This window comes from Dreissena polymorpha, chromosome 3 (genome assembly GCF_020536995.1).
Source record: "Dreissena polymorpha isolate Duluth1 chromosome 3, UMN_Dpol_1.0, whole genome shotgun sequence".
Taxonomy (NCBI): domain Eukaryota; kingdom Metazoa; phylum Mollusca; class Bivalvia; order Myida; family Dreissenidae; genus Dreissena; species Dreissena polymorpha.
The window spans coordinates 112,567,524-112,585,001 of NC_068357.1; the positions used below are offsets into that span (position 1 = coordinate 112,567,524).

The following is a 17,478-nucleotide window of genomic DNA, read 5'->3' on the forward strand; positions in this document are numbered from 1 at the left end:
GCACAGACTAATCAGGGACGACACTTTCCGCTTTTATGACATTTTTCCTTAAAATGAAATCTCTTCCAAGCAAAAGTACAATTCAGGCGGAAAGTATCGTCCCTGATTAGCCTGTGCGGACTGCAAAGTAAATGTATGTGGCTTGCGTTGTTCTACATCGCGTTCTACCGGGGATCGCGAACAAAACAAAATAAGAAGGAAACTCGTCGAAGAAGGTGTATATTTTGAGTAATTGCATTGTTTGACACAACACAGAGCGACTCTATGAAGTAAAATCAATTTGTGTCTGGCGTCTGTTCAACAACATGTTGTATTGAGGGTGGCTCAATGATGTAGTGCGATATACATTTGAGTCGCGTTCTGAGAAAACTGGGCATAATTCAAGTGCGTAAAGTGTCGTCCCAGATTAGCCTGAGCAGTCCGCACAGGCTAATCAGGAACGACACTTTCCGCGTCAACTTGATTTTCGGTAAGGAGGGACTTCCTTGAAACTAAAAATACCATACAAGCGGATAGTCGTCCCTGATTAGACTGTGCGGACTGCGACTCATTTTTTCATTTTTTTCTTGGCATCGTGTGTTTCGGATCGCTCTCTCCTGTCCATTTAATACAGCGGAAACAAAAGTAAATTAACTAACTATAATAATAAGTTGTGCTCGACAAAATGTCCTGCCATTCACATACAGCAGTTAAAGTACTTTGTATGCACGTGCAGTGATCATGCTTTTAACATTTTATATTCAATAAAAATAAAAATAAATGCAATATATTCCGAAAAGTGTAGGATTTGATATAATTACCCTTTTGAATTGTATAAAACTGTATGCAAATCGCAAAAAACAATAATAAAATATATGCATTTTAGTGTAGTGATGGTAGATCTGTTACAGAAGCGCTAAAATAAAGAATCCAATGATGATTAACATAGTTTCATTGTGTGTTTTCCTTTCATAAAATCTATTTAGTTTTATTCATCAAATCATGTGATCGCTTTTTTGGATATTTTTGTTAATGTGTTTGGTTGCCTTTTTATTTTATCATATCCTGCATTTATTTTTATTATTAACTGTGGCATGTTCAGCATTGTATTAAGTTTAGTATTTTATTGGTACAATTTTATTACGGTTTTGGTATTTTTGTGTAATGTTTATTTCATTTCGGTTTCGTTTTCTTTTCATTTTCATGTGAACGTCTGTAGGATAAAGCGTCGGCAGACTACAGTGACTCGGCGCGAGGGCTGATCAAGCATTTTCAAAATGTTTCCTATAATACTATGACAGGATTTTCAGGAGGGGCGGTACAAAAGTTCTTCTTTTTGTTTGAATGTTTGGGTTGTGGATAACTTGTACTAATTTTAACATAATAATTAGACGCACCTCCTGTATGTGAATGTTATTGAATAGAAATTATAAGTATAAAATATTTATAACAGGTTAAGTAACCTTTGTTTAAGGACAAAATAAGTTTTTATTGTACATACATAAACCAACAGTTTAAATTGACAATGTAAAGATCAAACTTAAGATTCAAATCTTAACTTGTGTTGCTTACATCAATGTATATTCGTCTCTGAAACTTCATATCTTTAAAATCGTAATTGGCCTATATGCACTCAACGCCTTTTCTAATTTGTCACTTTAAATTTTTGTTTTCTCAAAACTGTAATGGACAAAAAACATGATTTTTACCATATGATTTTTACATATCTAACTACCGATTCGTTTTAAAGAGACCTTTTCAAAGATGTTGGCATGTATTGTTTGTCATTAAATGCTTTATATTGATAAATGTAAACATTTGATCGATTCATCCCGGTGTTAATCGATTAGAAACTTACGCCTTGGTCAAGATTACATGCGATGTTTTCACTCCCTAAATCAGACAAGAACGTTGCACGTCGGACAATTCCACCGAAAGATTTAAAGGGGCCTTTTCACAGATTTTTGCATGTATTGAAGTTTTTCATTAAATGCTATATTGATAAATGTAAACAGTTGATCTAAAAAGCTCCAGTGTAATAACAAGAATGAAATTAAAGAGAGAAAAAGTAACCCTCATCTAGGCTCGAACCATTGACCCCTGGAGTAAAAGCCTAACGCTTACCACACTCGGCCATCCGTGCTCATACAATGCGTGATGTGTTTATATACTTTATATAAGCAATCCTCGTAGTATCACAAAATATAACGACAACAACAGAACTCTCCAAATTATTTTGATCGTTTCGCGCTGCAACGCTTTATAATTTCAGGTTTTTAAATCGTCAAAAATTGCATAAATTTGATATTTTAGAGCATGGTACATGTTGAGTATTACTGTTTTCTCACAAATATCATAACTACAACTAAAATGTGCGAATCGGAAACATTTTTTTTTATTGTGTCAATATACCAAAACGTGAATAGGCCCCTTCAAAACTGCCATAATTGTTCTTTATCATCGAAACTTTATCTGTAGATACATTGTAATCGCACATGGCTGTTCTGTTCAATTCAGCGCTTTTGAAATTTTCATTCAATTTTCTTCATTAAGTAACAATCGATCTAGAGAAATGTCTCTTTTATCTCGTCTTACATTGTGAAACTTAAAACATAAATATTTTTATCTTATCGATAATACAATGTTTATTTAATTTATTTCATTGTGCACACGACAGCATAAGACTGCTGTAGTAGATGTACCTGTCTTGTCTGTGTGTATGAGTCCCAAGATAACGTGGATTAAACAATCCTGTATAAGTCTCAATTCAATAAAGCTATGCAAGATCAGACCACTAAATTCAATCCACGTTTTAATGTCCATGTAATTTCATAATAGTGTTTCCTCACAAATATCATAACTTCAACGAAAATTTACCGAAACGTGAAAAGGCCCCTTTAATAATAATACGATTCACAAGAATCACTGATCCATAACGAGTCAGCCTTTTTGTGCTAAATGAAAACAACTCGATTGTCATTTTGCATTTGGAACATGCGCTGTTTTCACACAAAAACACAATTTAAGATGACAAAAGCTGATACGCCACGCGTGCTTTTTTAACCCATGTATGCCTAGTGGAATCTCCCATCCTTCTAAATTAGATCAATTTATTTCCAAAAGTAGGGATGTCTAGTATATGTATTTCTATAATTAGAATATTTCTTACAGAAATTCCTTTAAGCAAACAGTACAGACCCTGATGAAACGCCGCATCATGCGACTTCTCATCTGGGTCTACGCTGTTTGCCAAGGCCCTTTTCTAGACGCTAGGCATGAATGGGTTAATTATATGTAAGTTTTTGGTGACAGCAAAAAAATGCGATAAAAGTTGACTATAAAAAGGTTTTCATACCTAGTTTTTGAAGTATCTTGACCTAAGTCGAATTAGAACACTTTTGCGCAGTGGGTGTCAGAAGAGTTTTCCAAACAACTTTTTATAAGAGTTCGAAGACAAAATGAAATTTTAGCTGCTTATGCGTTCATCATTAAACAATGACTAGGACTGATTAGTTTGTATTTTGTGCTTCCTGAATCCAGGGGCTACCGCTCATACTGAAATAGAACTGGCGTGACGTATAATATGCGTTTACATCAAAATTACCGAAAACAACGTGTAATCAATTTTGCTTTGATAAATGTATATTGTTGGTTGCTTTAGTTTTTCTTGTTTGCATTTGTGTGCTCACTAAATCTACTAGCCAGATAGAAAAGTAGTTCAACTATAATTTACCGCACCGTAGTTTTCATGTTTGCACATGTATAATCATAATTTGCTTATATTTGTTAAATAAGTATTAAATAAACTAACAACGCTTGCATGTGTTGGTGGTGGGTCTAAAATCATCTCAATTGCGTTCCTTAGATTAGTATTTTACTAAAAGACATTGACAAAAACGACTTCGGTCCGTTAAAAGTTTTCGCGCTGACTGTAATGTCTAGAATATTTATTTCTATATTTAGAATATTTGTTACAGAAATTCCTTTAAGCAAACAGCGCAGACCCTGATGAGACGCCGCATGATGCGGTGTCTCATCTGGGTCTGCGCTGTTTGCCAAGGCCTTTTTTCTAGACGCTAGGCATAAATGGGTTAAGTACAATGTATTAAAATAATTTACATTGACTTTTTATGTTATAGGTCTGGTATTCACAAAAATCACTACCTGTAAAGCTGGATTAAATTTCTAAATTTAATAAAATTCATCTCTGCCAGTTTTATTTATAGAAATTTTAGTTTTAACTGTTTAAAACTAGCTTGTATTAATCTTTAAGTATTTACCCTATTAAAACTAAACAAAAATTCACATAAATGATGTGATCAGATTTTGCAACTACATGTTGAAGGTTAAGTTAATATAATCGTAATCAATGGATGCCGGCTAAACCTTTAGTCTTATGGCAGTACATAAACAAAATGCCTATGGGAAAAGAAGGTTGGATAGAAAAGAAACTGCTTTTACATACTGAATTATATAGAGAATAATAGGTAAGTGTTGATTATAGATCAGGTTTATCATGCGAGGCTTAGAAAACAAAAAGCACGAGCCTTGGCGAGTGCTTTTTCGTTTTCGTGCCGAGCATGATAAACCTGATCTATAATCAACACTAACCTATTATTCTATTTATCCCACTTTTTTATTCAGTAAACCTTTTTATTTTAACAAAATTAGTTTTCATGAGTGTTTGTCGTACTTTGATAATGACTGTAGTGTAACCAAGATCAGTGTATTACTCCGCGTTCCAAAAATAACCGCTGATCAAATTGTCATTTAAAATAATCAGAATATCGTTCTGTGACAAAGAATCGTGCGTTACTAATAACAATTTTATTCATATTGAATTGCAAATCTAAAAGTTTTATAACATTAATATAACATTTAGTTGTTCAATACAAGGAACTACATTTGTATACAACGTAGCCTAACACCACACACAATTCACTTTCGATGTTCAAACTATCAACTAGAACACGAGGTGCAAAACATTTGCTTCTTTGTTGTAATATGTGGTTATTTCGTGACGAAATAACAATAACAACTTGGATTTAATCTAATTATTCACATTAAAATTTTGAATGTGGAAAGTGGCACCAAAGAATTGTGAGGCAAAGTTGTTCGAACGAGAGAAAGACATTAGCTGGTGAAGTGACTGGGTGGGACGAAAATCAAGATCAACTTGTTCAACGGTAGACAGTGGTTGTGTAGGCTGCATTTCGACCATAGTTTCAGTGCATGAAGGTGAACAAGAGGAAGCTGTTTGATTGTTACATTTACTGGATTGAGCAAGAATGTTGGAACACTTTTGCTGCTGTTCAACAGATATGGTGGAATAATTGGTTATGGACTGGACATTTTTGTGCCCTGTTATGGCCATGATTTCAGTGGGTGGAATGTTTGCATTTCGAAGTTTTTGGACCAGGAATTTGCGAACTGAGTGGTTGGTTATTCTCTTGTGCTCGGGAAAGCCGGCGTCTTTTGCCATGGCCTTCAGCATCTGACCCAGCTTGTTGACACCCAATTGTTGACGCAAGAACCACTGGGATGCAGTGTCAATTGTGCGTGTTGCCAGGTAGAAAGGGTGCTGATCTGAAGAAAAATCAGATGGACGCATATTCGAGTACAGCTTGTAAATTAACACGGGATTTCTTGGTCCAGAAGTGCCGAACATCTTGGGAGACACTTTTCTTATGTCAGCGATGTTCTCTCCTGTGCGCGTTTTCGTTTGCCGCTCGTTTAACTCGAGATACTCGACACCATTCGAGTCTACACGGAGGCGGACGTCTCCCCACCTAACAAAATACAAGAATCTTAATTTAATGTCAGATATGAACAATAATGAAATACAGCATTTAAGTTGAAGCGGATGTACTTAGTGAATGGGGTGAAAAAATAATGAGAAAAATTGATACATATTTTGTGTGTTTGTGTGTAAAAATGTTTCTTACCGCAAATTGTATTGCTCCGTTGTACCTCGCAAGCCAAAATGAAGGCAGTTGTTCAACCAGACTGTATTTAACAAGGCTTTCGGAGACTCCGTGCCAAGGATCCCCTTCTCCCAGAGCAGATCGATGTCGGTATCACTCAGCGGATGGGCCTCCCTAGGACGGTTTCCCATACCCTAAATTGGTGATTTATATTTATTATACTGTTTCATTTAACTTTTCGACTATATTTTTTAATTTAAATTTATTTTTTGAGTATTCTATCTTTCGTAGGCTTACAGTATTACTTTTAATGTGACTTTTAGACTTTTATTTATTAACTGCAACTTTATGTCGACAGGGTATTAGTTTCGTACAGACTACACTTGGGATTTTTTCCCAATTTTGTCATAAATGATACGTTTTCTGTTGAATATGTTATTTTTGCCAAATTTCTTTTAGTTATAACCGTTCATCTCAATTTTACCTGTTTCTTAAGACTTTTTTTCTTTGCATTGTAGGTGTCCCTTGTGAGTGCAAATTGGGCTCCAGTCCCTGTCATGACTGAACATCCATAGCGATGTCGTTTCAGGTACCTGTCAACACTTGCAATGATGCCACGGAGGGAGCTTGGTTCAAAATCTGTGCCATTTGACTTTTTAAGGGACAACAGGAAAGTGGCCAAATACTCATCAAGAAGAGTTGGTTCTATGTGGTGGATTTCTTTTGATTCAGCTTTTGACATAAGAAACCTTTTAAATTTGTTTATGTCAGACAAGGTCTTCGATACAGTCTTTTTATTTTCATTTTGGACAATGAAATCACCAACATCAGTGAGGTTAACATCTAAGAACTCTTTATTCTCATGCAGATCTAAAGTTGGGGGGAAGACATTGCTACTGGATGGTGCGTTACTACTGGGGCTGGTTTCATTCTCAATGGTCAATTCAATTTCATTTGTGAACAAAATAGATGGATCAAACCCATATTGTTCCTGGAACTGGCTTAGTGTTAATTCCACTTCAGTTGCTTGTTGCTCATGTTCATTATTTATTTCATCCCAAGTTAATGAGAAATTGACTTTGTCAAATTCGTCAGACATTTTGAGGGGTTTACGATTTCGCAGACGATTGTGTTCTATAGTCAAAGGGGAGCAACTCGAACTGACTTCTTCAAAGGGGAGCAACAACAACAGAACCTATTTGCAACATAGTGTTAAATTTACATAACACTAGAGGTTTTAATAAAAATAAATGACAAAAAACACGGTTTTTTGCTACTTTTATTTGTTTTAAGGTCATTAAGATTGACAAACATTTGAGATTGTTTTTATTATTGATGCACTTGGCAAATACAGGCGACGAGGTGCGTGGGAAAAAGTAGTCCCGGTTCGGCAGTTGATGACGTCATTTCGTGCCATTGATTATAGCCTTGCCGTTGATTATAGATGAAATTTAATCAACGGGGCTTTAATCAACCGATTTCGGTGTAAAAGTGGGATAAAAATGTTTTTATCATTTTCTTTTTTAAGACAATTAGCCTATTGCTCCACGCGTTGAGCGCATTATTACATTGAATGACTGACTTGTAGGCTATAGAGTAAAAAGTAGTTACTTCTAAATATAAACACTTGTGTTGTATTGCGACAAAAGTCTTTAACAGTACCTAAATTAAGCCCCATATTAAGATGGCCGTATTTTGCCGTTTTGTTATGGCGTATTGATGGTTTAAAAGGCGCCAAAACTCGAAATTTACTCGCTACAAATATTCTAGCCGCGGCGAAATGAGACACATCAAAATTCGGTCGTCATTTCGTAGAAGAGGGTTTTGACAGCATTTCAACGATAACACATAAGAATGACAGTTATGTCAACTTTTGTTCTTTTGCGTTGCCAACTTATTGTTTTGCGCTTTTCATATCATATACTTCGCCAACATAATATGGCAGAAGTAGGCCACCATATTTATACCTGGTTGATATTTGTTCGCAGATGCAGGACGCTCCGTTCGCCGACAGCCGTGCAGGATCGGAGGAGGATATGCTTGATTACGACGACGACGCAATCTTCAACTGCGACACTTGCCGTCGGCGTCGGAACTTGACGACGGTGGAGAAATGCCTGATTGCCTTCGCGTGCGTTTGTCTGCTCGTCGTGATCATACTCGCGGCGCATATGGGTGGAAAGACTGAAGTGAAACGTACGCCATTTACGTCAATTACAACGAAAGATGTATTTACGCAGTTTAAAGATTGTTAGATTTTAATTAAGAAGCGTATATAAGTGAGGACATTAGACTTGATAGTTACACAAGATATAATAAGCAACTTTCTCTGCAAGGGGCGAACGTAAATGATGAACCAGTAATTTATCGATATTCACATGTTGAAAAATAAAATGTCAATTATTTTTATATTGACTTCCTATAATTAAACTCCGGCTGAAATGTTCTGGTTCATCATTTACGTTCACCTCCTTGTTCGGTATAAATGTATACTTGCATGCAACGCTAGCAGCTGTGATTTGAATAGCATATACCTGGGACTAATTCGCAATTTGAATGTACTTATTATTTATATTTCGTTTACTTTCCAGTAACAAAAACTAAAATCGTTTTATACTTATAATACTCTTCCAGATCCATTCTTCTGTTCACTTATAAACGTCGTTCAAATTATTCCAATTTTCGTACGCAGCCCCTAAAAAGTGCGAGTCTAAGGGCTGTCTGGCAGCGGCGAGCTCTCTCCTTAGCGCCATGGATCCCTCGGCCGACCCCTGCGAGGACTTCCATCAGTACGCGTGCGGCGGTTGGCTAAGGGAGACGCCCATTCCACCCGGATATCCGCTGTGGGACCGCTTCCAGGAGCTCGCCTATAAGAACATGTTCATGCTGAAAACTTTTATAGGTACGTGTAGAAATTGGTTTTGGCTTACAAACTTGAGGTTTGACGTAAAAACCGGAGGGTAGAAATTGGCTTTGTTACGGTCTACATGACGCGTAAAAGTACCAGTTTTTCAAAGCTATAAAGTGACGATGTTACACAATTCAATAATTAACATCAATAAAATAGAATAGCACACTCATATAATTTGTTCTTGCGGAAACAATCAATAATTTCTTTTTTTATTGTAAGTTCACATGAGTTATTGTTAAGTTTTTAATAGCGAGCACTGTTTTACATGATATTTACATATGCTTTTCTATTCCTCTATCATATTCACAGAGACGCATGATGTGCACGAGGGCGCCCCAGGAAAAGTGCGCGAGTTCTACACCAGCTGTATGGCGGAAAGCACAGTCGCGCGCGCAGAGACCCTTAGCGACTTCCGGTCTCTCTTGACCTCTGTGATCCGACCCGGCCCCACGACGTTCGAGCTTGAGCCCAGTCTTCTCGAGATTCACCGACTGAACACGTGGCCCCTGTTCCAGGTGCTGGTCGGGCCAGACGAAAGGAAACCTGACAGAAACATTTTGAAGGTTAATAAATATGTAAAACGTGAAAAATAACTCGCGCGCGTGCAAAATTGAAAAATGTTGACATACGATAAACCTTCAAAATGCATTTAAATTTATAGTAAATTAAGCTATAGACGATGCTGTGATGCCAACTCGCCAAAACTTGCGTACTAAATTGAAGATTTTTTTTCGTTTTTGAACAAGCGGGGAAAATATGTCTGATTGGTACTCTTTCTTGAAAATCGCCAACACGCACGGCGACTTTCAAATCCGTGTAGACGCCAGAACGATATGGCAGATATCAAACACTATTTTAAACGCTCAAATCTTCTCTTAGTAATTAACTTCACCGTTGTTTTCATTATTATTACTTCCAATCGATATAATAATAATCTGCCGCGCGTTTCTTGCTTGTCGTTTTCAGATAGAAGCTGGCGAGACGCCGTTTCCGTTCGGAATCTTCAAAGTAAAACCGACCAAGGGCCAGGTGTTCGAGCGAAGTTCCAACAACAGCGACCCGGTCTCGATGTACTAAGAGTTTGTCATTAGCGCTGTTATAATTCTAGCCGATATACATGTCATGTAGTTGATGAATGCATTAAAAACACCAGCGAGCATATTCTTCGAATAACTTTTAATTACCCACATTTTAATGACCAATGTGGAAAGGGGGGGGGGGGGCGTACAGTGAAATGTGATAGGCACATTTGTGTCCGGACGTAATTAAAAACGTAAAATGTTTCATTTCAAAAATAAATTGCAGCTCATGATCGCCGTGGGCATGGCGTGTCGCGCAAGGCACCTGTGACCACGGTTCAAAGGGAAAGATTTCACTGAAAGTTAACAATTCAAACAAGGGCCTGTTATCCATTTCTGTGACACATTCAGTTCAAAGTTTTATTTTCTTATTAAATGACAGTTGAATTAACAATGCCTTAATCTAATGTTCTTAAAGCTCTCCGACAACTAAAACATCCGGCGGTTTTGAAGCTAAAGACAGCGAGTTCAACGGAACCAAAAGCACCACCTCCGATCAAGAATACCACGTGGTCAGTAAAGGAAGTGACGTAACGTCCGCCACGAAAGCGACTTACGGGACGACGCCGGCAGCTTCATCGACCGAATCTACTACCAGAAAACCCCATATTAAAGATTCCCATCCGCATCCGGACGAAAATATCACTGAAGTTAGTAAAAAATTCGACACAATGTATTTCTTATTTAGACTTATGTACAATAGTTGTTCCATTTTTTAACACAGTTTAATCATTCGATAAAGTCGAGTTATTTAAATATTGGTTATGAATGTTTAAATGTTACGGTTTACGGTATGCAATCCTTTTTATATGGTTTCAGTTGGTAAAGGACTACGTAACGGAAACGACCGAGCTACTCCGACTATTGATTAACAAGTCACGCGATGATGCAGACGAGATTGCTCGAGAGCTGCTGGAGTTGGAGAAGAAAATTTCATTGGTACAAAATCCTGAAATTTGTTTAGTCCGCCTCGGACTTTGCATGAGTTTTTTACTTATATTGTGTGTATATAAGTTTACAACTTAAAGGGGCCTTTTCACAGATTTTTGCATGTTTTGAAGTTTGTCATTAAATGCTTTATATTGATAAATGTTAATATTTGATATAAAAAGCTCCAGTAAAAAAATCAATAATAAAATAAAAAAAATAAATAAAAAAAGGTAACCCTCAGCAGGGCTCGAACCACTGACCCCTGGAGTCCTGGAGTAAAAGTTCTCCCACCTAGACCACTCGGCCATCCTTCCGAATACAGTGACAGGTGTATTTTATACTTTATGTAACCAATCCTCGTTGTTTCACAAAATATAACGACAGCAACAGAACTCTCCAAATTATTAATTCGTTTCGCGTTGAAACGCTTTATAAGTTTCGGGTGTTTAAATCGTCAAAAGATGCATATAATGGCTATTTTAGAGCATGGTTAATGTTCAGTATTACTGTTACCCCACAAATATCATAACTAAAACGAAAATTTGCGAATCTGAAACAACTTTTTTCAATTTTTTTCAGTTTACCCAAACGTGAAAAGGCCCCTTTAATACAAAATAAGCTATAAACGGGTGTTAGGATGTTAAAAATACAATAAGTTTATTCAATAATTATAAAACATAACTGAATTTACGGATGGTAAGAAATACTATTGGGCGTTTTACTTCAATGTACCCTCTGTACGGAAAATATTTGTATGGGAATCCGGCCATACTCCTGGGTCGTTTTAGTTTTTTCCCCGTACCCGGGATACTATTTAGTACTTAAGAGAACCCAGAGTACTTTTCAGTAGTGCCTGGGCCATCTATGACCAATTGAGAATAAGAAACATCAAGAATGGTTAAACTGTGTTTGTTTAACGTATCATCGTAATCTTATCATTTTTTCTATGAAATAAAATGCATGGATGTGATTACCAAACGCAGGCGAATTTATTTGAGTATTCAACCTTTCATAGAAAATCCGTGTTTGAGTACTTGGTGTCTATTGTAATTCTCATTTGGTTTCCAGGCCCATGACATTGATCTCCACGTTCATAACCGCACCCAGGCTTACAATTCTATGACGGTCAGAGACCTTCAAAGCAAGTGTAACGTGGTAAGAGACGATTTCAAAGATCACATTGAAGATGATTTGTATGACTTAATGCATGTGCGTAAAGTGTCGTCGCAGATTACCCTATGCAGTTCGCACAGGCTAATGTGGGACAACACTTTCGGCATTAACTTTATTTTTGCAAAGAACAAACGTCCTTTCAACAAAACATTCCATAACAGCGGAAAGCGTGGTCCCTGATAAGCCCTTGTGGACTACACAGGCTTATGTGGGACAACACTTTAAGATTATGCATTTAGCCAAAATTGGTAGAACTAGGCTGAAACAATAAGCATGTATCGCATTTGTTGTTGAAAACAGTTTAGATTTAAATTAAATATTAGTTAGAACATTTAAAGCGAAAAAGATAGTTCGGATCAGTATAATCATATGTTATGTTAAAAGGGTACAATTTGCATGTAGCTTTATTTAACATTTGAATACGAAGTCATATCTTTGTAACGCTAACATATATTTACGTGAAACATTTTTAATCCATTTATGCCTAGCGTCTAAAAAAAGGCATTGGCAAACAGCGTAGGGTCAACGCTGTTTGCTTAAAGAAATTTCTGTAAGAAATATTCTAAATATAGAAATAAATATACTATAATCCCTAATTTTGGAAATAAATTGATCCAATTTAAAAGAATGGGAGAGTCCACTAGGCATAAATGGGTTAATACATTTCTTAAAAATATTATGGATATTATCGGTTTCATTTATTCGTAGATAAACTGGTCAGTGTACCTGAACAGTTTGCTGACGATCGGAAGTGAGGGAGTCCGCGCGGTCTCTAACGAAACGGAAGTGGTGGTGCTGCACGAGGAATCCCTAGAACGCGTGTGTGTCATTGTGGAGGAGTATAGCAAGAACGAGACGGTGAAGCGGTACGTGCATCATTCCAAGTTACGTTGTTTTACGGAAAATTTGAATAACGGAAAAACTCTTTACTATGACATGAGCCTTGTTCTGAGAAAACTGGGCTTAATAGCCTATGCGTAAAGTGTCATCCCAGGTTAGCCTGTGCAATCCGCACAGGCTAATCAGGGACGACACTTTTCGCCTAAACTTGATTTTCGGTAAGGAGGGACTTCCTTGAAACTAAAAATACCATAAAAGCGGAAAGTGTCGTCCCTGATTACCCTGTGCGGACTGCACAGGCTAATCAGGAACGACACTTTACGCACAAGCATTATTCCCAGTTTTCTCAGAACGCGACTCACATAGTCTTAATATAAACATGGTTCTTTTTTAAATAAAGTATCGTGACGTGTCAATGTATAACATGTACAGTGTATAATTAAGTGTTATAAGAAAAAAAAGTAACGAATACATTTCGTAACAAAATACAGAGCAAAAAATAGCAGTGATTTAAAGATGTATATACATCAGCCCGGCAGTAAGAATAAAGTACTATGTATTTTCGTTAAATTTCGTTTTTGGTGAAATTTATTTTCTTCAGAAAATAAATTCGACACGCAATAAATCGCAATAATTCAAAAACAGTGACTTCTGTACGACAAGATTTATTTCTGTTTTTAAAATTGATATAACTATTTATTTTTGTTTGTGGTATTTGTAATAAAATTTGTTTTGTTTAAACTTTCTTTCATACATAAACAATTTAAGATTTACACGTTGTGGTATTATGAAGAAATTAAATCGTATATGACGACCGCGCATAACCGTCTGATAAGTGAAGACTCCGCGGAACCTGTCAAGACACATCTTACCAAAACAATCGAAGAAACTGTTTGTGTGACAAAAAAATATCATATAACAAGAATACATGTCTGACAGAACATAAAATTAAATGTCTTACAAATTACGGTAAGGCAATGTGTACGACAGGTCATTTTTAGATTTTGCGGAGCATGTTGTTGCCGAAAAGGGAAATTAAATTAACACATACATCTTGCTTGTAAATTTGTGAGCACCTGCGAATCATGACATGGCGCTGAAGTCGCCATTAACGTCACGTCAAGGGTCTATACGTTCATGAAACCTTACTATACTAGTAACGAACCCATTTTTACTCTTAAGTTAAATTCATTATGCATCGTTATCAAATAAACATTAATAATAAAGCCCTTAAACATAACAAATGTACTTACTTGAACTTTCAACCCATTTTCCAGCACTCTACAGACATACGTTCTGCTCGCTCTAGCCAGGTCCATGAAGGGTTACTTTGATCTGAGTACATTCGAACCGGATATAGGCCACGATGAGGGTAAGTTAATCAAAGCACTGAGTGGATCAAATAGAACAGAATAAAATGTTGTCTTGCAGCCATCATTTTTAACTGTGAGACTTATATTCATGAACAAATTATTTTTTTGGTAATTATTTGTCTTTCATTACTACATTGTTTATAATCACATAGCAGCAGAGCAGGTTCTACTGGTCATTGGCTTTTTATGACTTAATATTTCAGTATTTCAGATCCTTGTGTGAGTCCGCAAATATTGCATGCGCTATTTCTTTCAAAATTCTTTTAACTGCGTACTGAAGAATTAATTATTACGTGACCCGTATTCAATAGCACCTCTTACAATTTAGAATCAAAGACGAGAAACGCTAAAAACGCGTGTTTATTCCAAAGTATCGCATAGACTCTCTAAATTGCGCTTGGTAAAGTCTTGACATTTTATCGTTTCTATTATCGTCCCTGCTGGAGAGAACTTAATATACGTACGAGCTGATTTATTTATGACCATTAACTAAGTGCAAAATGACACAACACAGCAAAACAAGGCAAAACAATCACATGCAAGAATGATTTCATCTGGGCTAACCATTTTGGAATCGTTCAAACCAAAGCAGTATTGAGTGTTTAAGCCGGCTTTATGATGCCCAACTTTAGAACTTAAATTTTCCATTCACCACACTTGACCCCTTCTTTATCTATTTGTCATGAACACTTTGTTCCTAAATCGTCCATTCACCACACACAACCCATAAATAATCAATTCACCAACGCCCTCCTCATAACTCTCATAATAAAGTCCACACTTATTTTATAAGTTCACACGTACATACTAAGCCCTAAGTGTGTCCATATATTGCCCATTCGTCCACACTTTGTCCATAATTAGTCAAATTGTCCACTCTTTGTCCATAATTAGTCCAATTGTCCACACTAAGCCATAATTATTCTACAAGTAGACGAGTATTCGTTCATTCGTCAACATTTTGCCCATAGTTCGTCCGTCATTCATCCACTTCCACAACTAGTCTGATTGTTCACACTTTGCCCCTAAAACGTCTATTGAACCTATTTTCTTGGAGGCTTATCGGCAATATAATTATATCACTTTTAAGCTGTAATTTTACTTAACTTTTAATTCGCTGTTTCAGAGATCGAGAAGGATGGAGAGCACTGGCGACGCTGCACGTTTTACACAAACAGGGCTCTGGGGCTCGCAACTGGGGCAATCTACGTCAACGCTACGTCACTGGAGTCGACGTTCGTTCAGGTAATTGTTAGCTGAAAGCTTAGTCTGACGCTACTTCTTTATTTACATTTATATAAACCATGATCGGGCAAGTTAGCTTAAGGAGGTCAAGCAACGCTATATAAATAAATGCGCTCTTCTTTATTTATTGGGAAGACGAAAATATTCGTGTAGTTTCGGGTTTTTATGATCAGGGAGGTGTACTCAGGGGCGTAGCTGGGCCAACGCAAATACGCACGTGCGTACGCTGTTTGGAAAAAGTACAAAATTACAGCGATCAAAAAATGCAACAGAATGTGATGCCTAACCCGGGTTAGGCAATTTTTTCTATGCGAGAGATGTGTTTTCATAACGAGAACACTTAAACTGTCGTAAGGTGTTTTTTTCGACTTCATAGAATACGCATGATTTAGCTACCATTTTCGAGGTCACGTTTCTTTTGGTGGTGACTATCCATAACATTATTATCGACTGCGCTTTATCGTTGTTTTCTACTATGTATCCGAATGGAGTTAACGAAGCGGGCGATTTTAAGAATGACTGCTTATTTGATGTCGCCCCGTACAAAGATGTTTTCGACGGAATATCAGAACCAGCCAACATCCAGTACAGTCGTTCTGCTTCGACGAAGCCACTGAGCTGCCACTATGGAGCAAATGTCTCTCTGCCTTCGATTTTACGATGCAGAGAAAGCATGTCTCCGTGAGGAGTCCGTTTGGTTTTCCGAGTGCAAGTCTACCACCGGCGAAGCTCTGGCTAATGCCTACCTCGAGAACCTTCAAGCTCTTGAAGTAAACGTTCAGAAAATGCGCGGCCAAGTTTATGATGGTGCGCCGAACCTGTCCGGGAAGCAAAAGGGGGTCCAGGCTCGCATCCAAGCCATCGTCGCGAGAGCTGTATACACTCACTGCAAGGATAACTGGTTGAATCTCGCCATTATGCACTCCGACTCGATGCACACTAAGAACATGATGGCAACTGTCCTAACAATAGCGTTTACCTTCGACTACTCTGCCAAACGGCTTTTGCGGTTCTATGAGAACTTAGAGACTGACGCCCTGGGCAAGAAGAGATGGGTAAAAGAACAAAACTTGCAATGTCTTCTCGTTCTGCTCTGCATGCCAGTATCGACAGCAACATCGGAATGGTATTTTTGCACAATATAACGGGTGAAGACATACCTCCGTAGCACCATGGGAACGGAGCGCATGTTCGGTCTTGCCCTGTTGAATATACACCGAGAGCGAGAGGTCGATCTGGAAGAGGTCGTTGACGTATTTGTCAGACGAAAGGAGCGCCGTTTGGCCCTTTTATTTCGTGTGTAATGTAATGCATGTAATACATGAGACCTTGCATTAATTAGAATGTATACATTTTACGTATATTGTTTTTAAAAGTGTTTTGCTATAGGTAGAGAATACAAGACGAGATGTAAGTGACTAGAGTTATTGAGTAAATATGATAGACATAGTTGCTATCAAAAAGATGGATTTTGCTTAATTATTTCTCTTTTATTTGTGTTTTAACAATACAAATTAAGCTTTAGTTACTTTCATTCAAAAGTGTTATGACCTATATTATACCTTACCATATACAGTAGACTCTCTGTAAACCGGACGGTCTCGGGACTGGCCTGATCGTCCGGTTTTCAGAGAGTTCCGGTTTACTAAGAGTATGCATATTGCTGAAATGGTCGAAGATGAAACTCATTTTCTTGTTGAATGTGCTCTTTATGAAAACACAAGATCAGTTATATTTGGGAACATTTTGAACTCTGAAGAATATGCTACTTGTCAATCAAATAAAGATAAATTAGTTCTCTTGGTTAAATGTCATCCAAGAAAGTGTGCGAAATTTGTTGTAAATGCTTTTTATATCAGAAGCAGTATTTTATATAAGTAACAATATCTGTTGTATGATGTTGTGTCAGTTAAAACTTTAAAATAATATAATTATGTAAATGGGCTTCTAAGTATCAACTACGAATTACACATTTTTCAGGCATATGTCTTCTTACTTATGATAAAATTGTACATATCATATTA

At 37.1% G+C, this 17,478-nt stretch overlaps 3 protein-coding genes across 31 annotated transcripts in view; 1 reads left to right on the forward strand and 2 right to left on the reverse strand.

The window, feature by feature from the left end:
- Window positions 1-17,478, reverse strand: part of LOC127871061 (uncharacterized) — a 161,791-nt gene that overhangs the window by 93,724 nt on the left and 50,589 nt on the right. The gene's annotated exons all lie outside the window — the stretch shown is intronic.
- LOC127871060 (endothelin-converting enzyme homolog) overlaps window positions 1-17,478 on the forward strand; it is a 123,533-nt gene that overhangs the window by 85,952 nt on the left and 20,103 nt on the right. For 25 of the 29 annotated variants that reach the window (XR_008045078.1, XR_008045076.1, XR_008045081.1 and 22 more), the window contains 11 exons: window positions 1,199-1,297; window positions 7,892-8,099; window positions 8,596-8,805; window positions 9,124-9,377; window positions 9,781-9,884; window positions 10,312-10,543; window positions 10,713-10,832; window positions 11,892-11,978; window positions 12,705-12,862; window positions 14,114-14,208; window positions 15,336-15,454. Coding sequence is in view for 11 of the 29 variants with exons in the window: in XM_052413691.1 (XP_052269651.1) it covers window positions 1,199-1,297; window positions 7,892-8,099; window positions 8,596-8,805; window positions 9,124-9,377; window positions 9,781-9,884; window positions 10,312-10,543; window positions 10,713-10,832; window positions 11,892-11,978; window positions 12,705-12,862; window positions 14,114-14,208; window positions 15,336-15,454 (1,686 nt within the window). In the remaining 18 variants the exon portion in view is untranslated. The remainder of the gene's footprint in view (window positions 1-1,198; window positions 1,298-7,891; window positions 8,100-8,595; window positions 8,806-9,123; window positions 9,378-9,780; window positions 9,885-10,311; window positions 10,544-10,712; window positions 10,833-11,891; window positions 11,979-12,704; window positions 12,863-14,113; window positions 14,209-15,335; window positions 15,455-17,478) is intronic. The other 4 variants (XM_052413697.1, XM_052413696.1, XM_052413699.1 and 1 more) reach the window with 1 other exon arrangement.
- Window positions 5,921-7,002, reverse strand: LOC127871062 (uncharacterized protein KIAA1958 homolog). Its single transcript, XM_052413704.1, has 2 exons — window positions 6,388-7,002; window positions 5,921-6,097 (listed from the first exon to the last, which is right to left on the reverse strand). The coding sequence occupies exons 1-2, from the start codon at window positions 7,000-7,002 to the stop codon at window positions 5,921-5,923; spliced, it is 792 nt and encodes a 263-aa protein (XP_052269664.1).

Coding starts and splice junctions, on each gene's coding strand:
- LOC127871062 (XM_052413704.1), bottom strand. CDS start 7,002: ATGTCTGACGAATTTGACAAAGTCAATTTCTCATTAACTTGGGATGAA. Junction 6,098..6,387: donor AAAAAAGTCTTAAGAAACAG/GTAAAATTGAGA, acceptor TCACCAATTTAG/GGTATGGGAAACCGTCCTAG.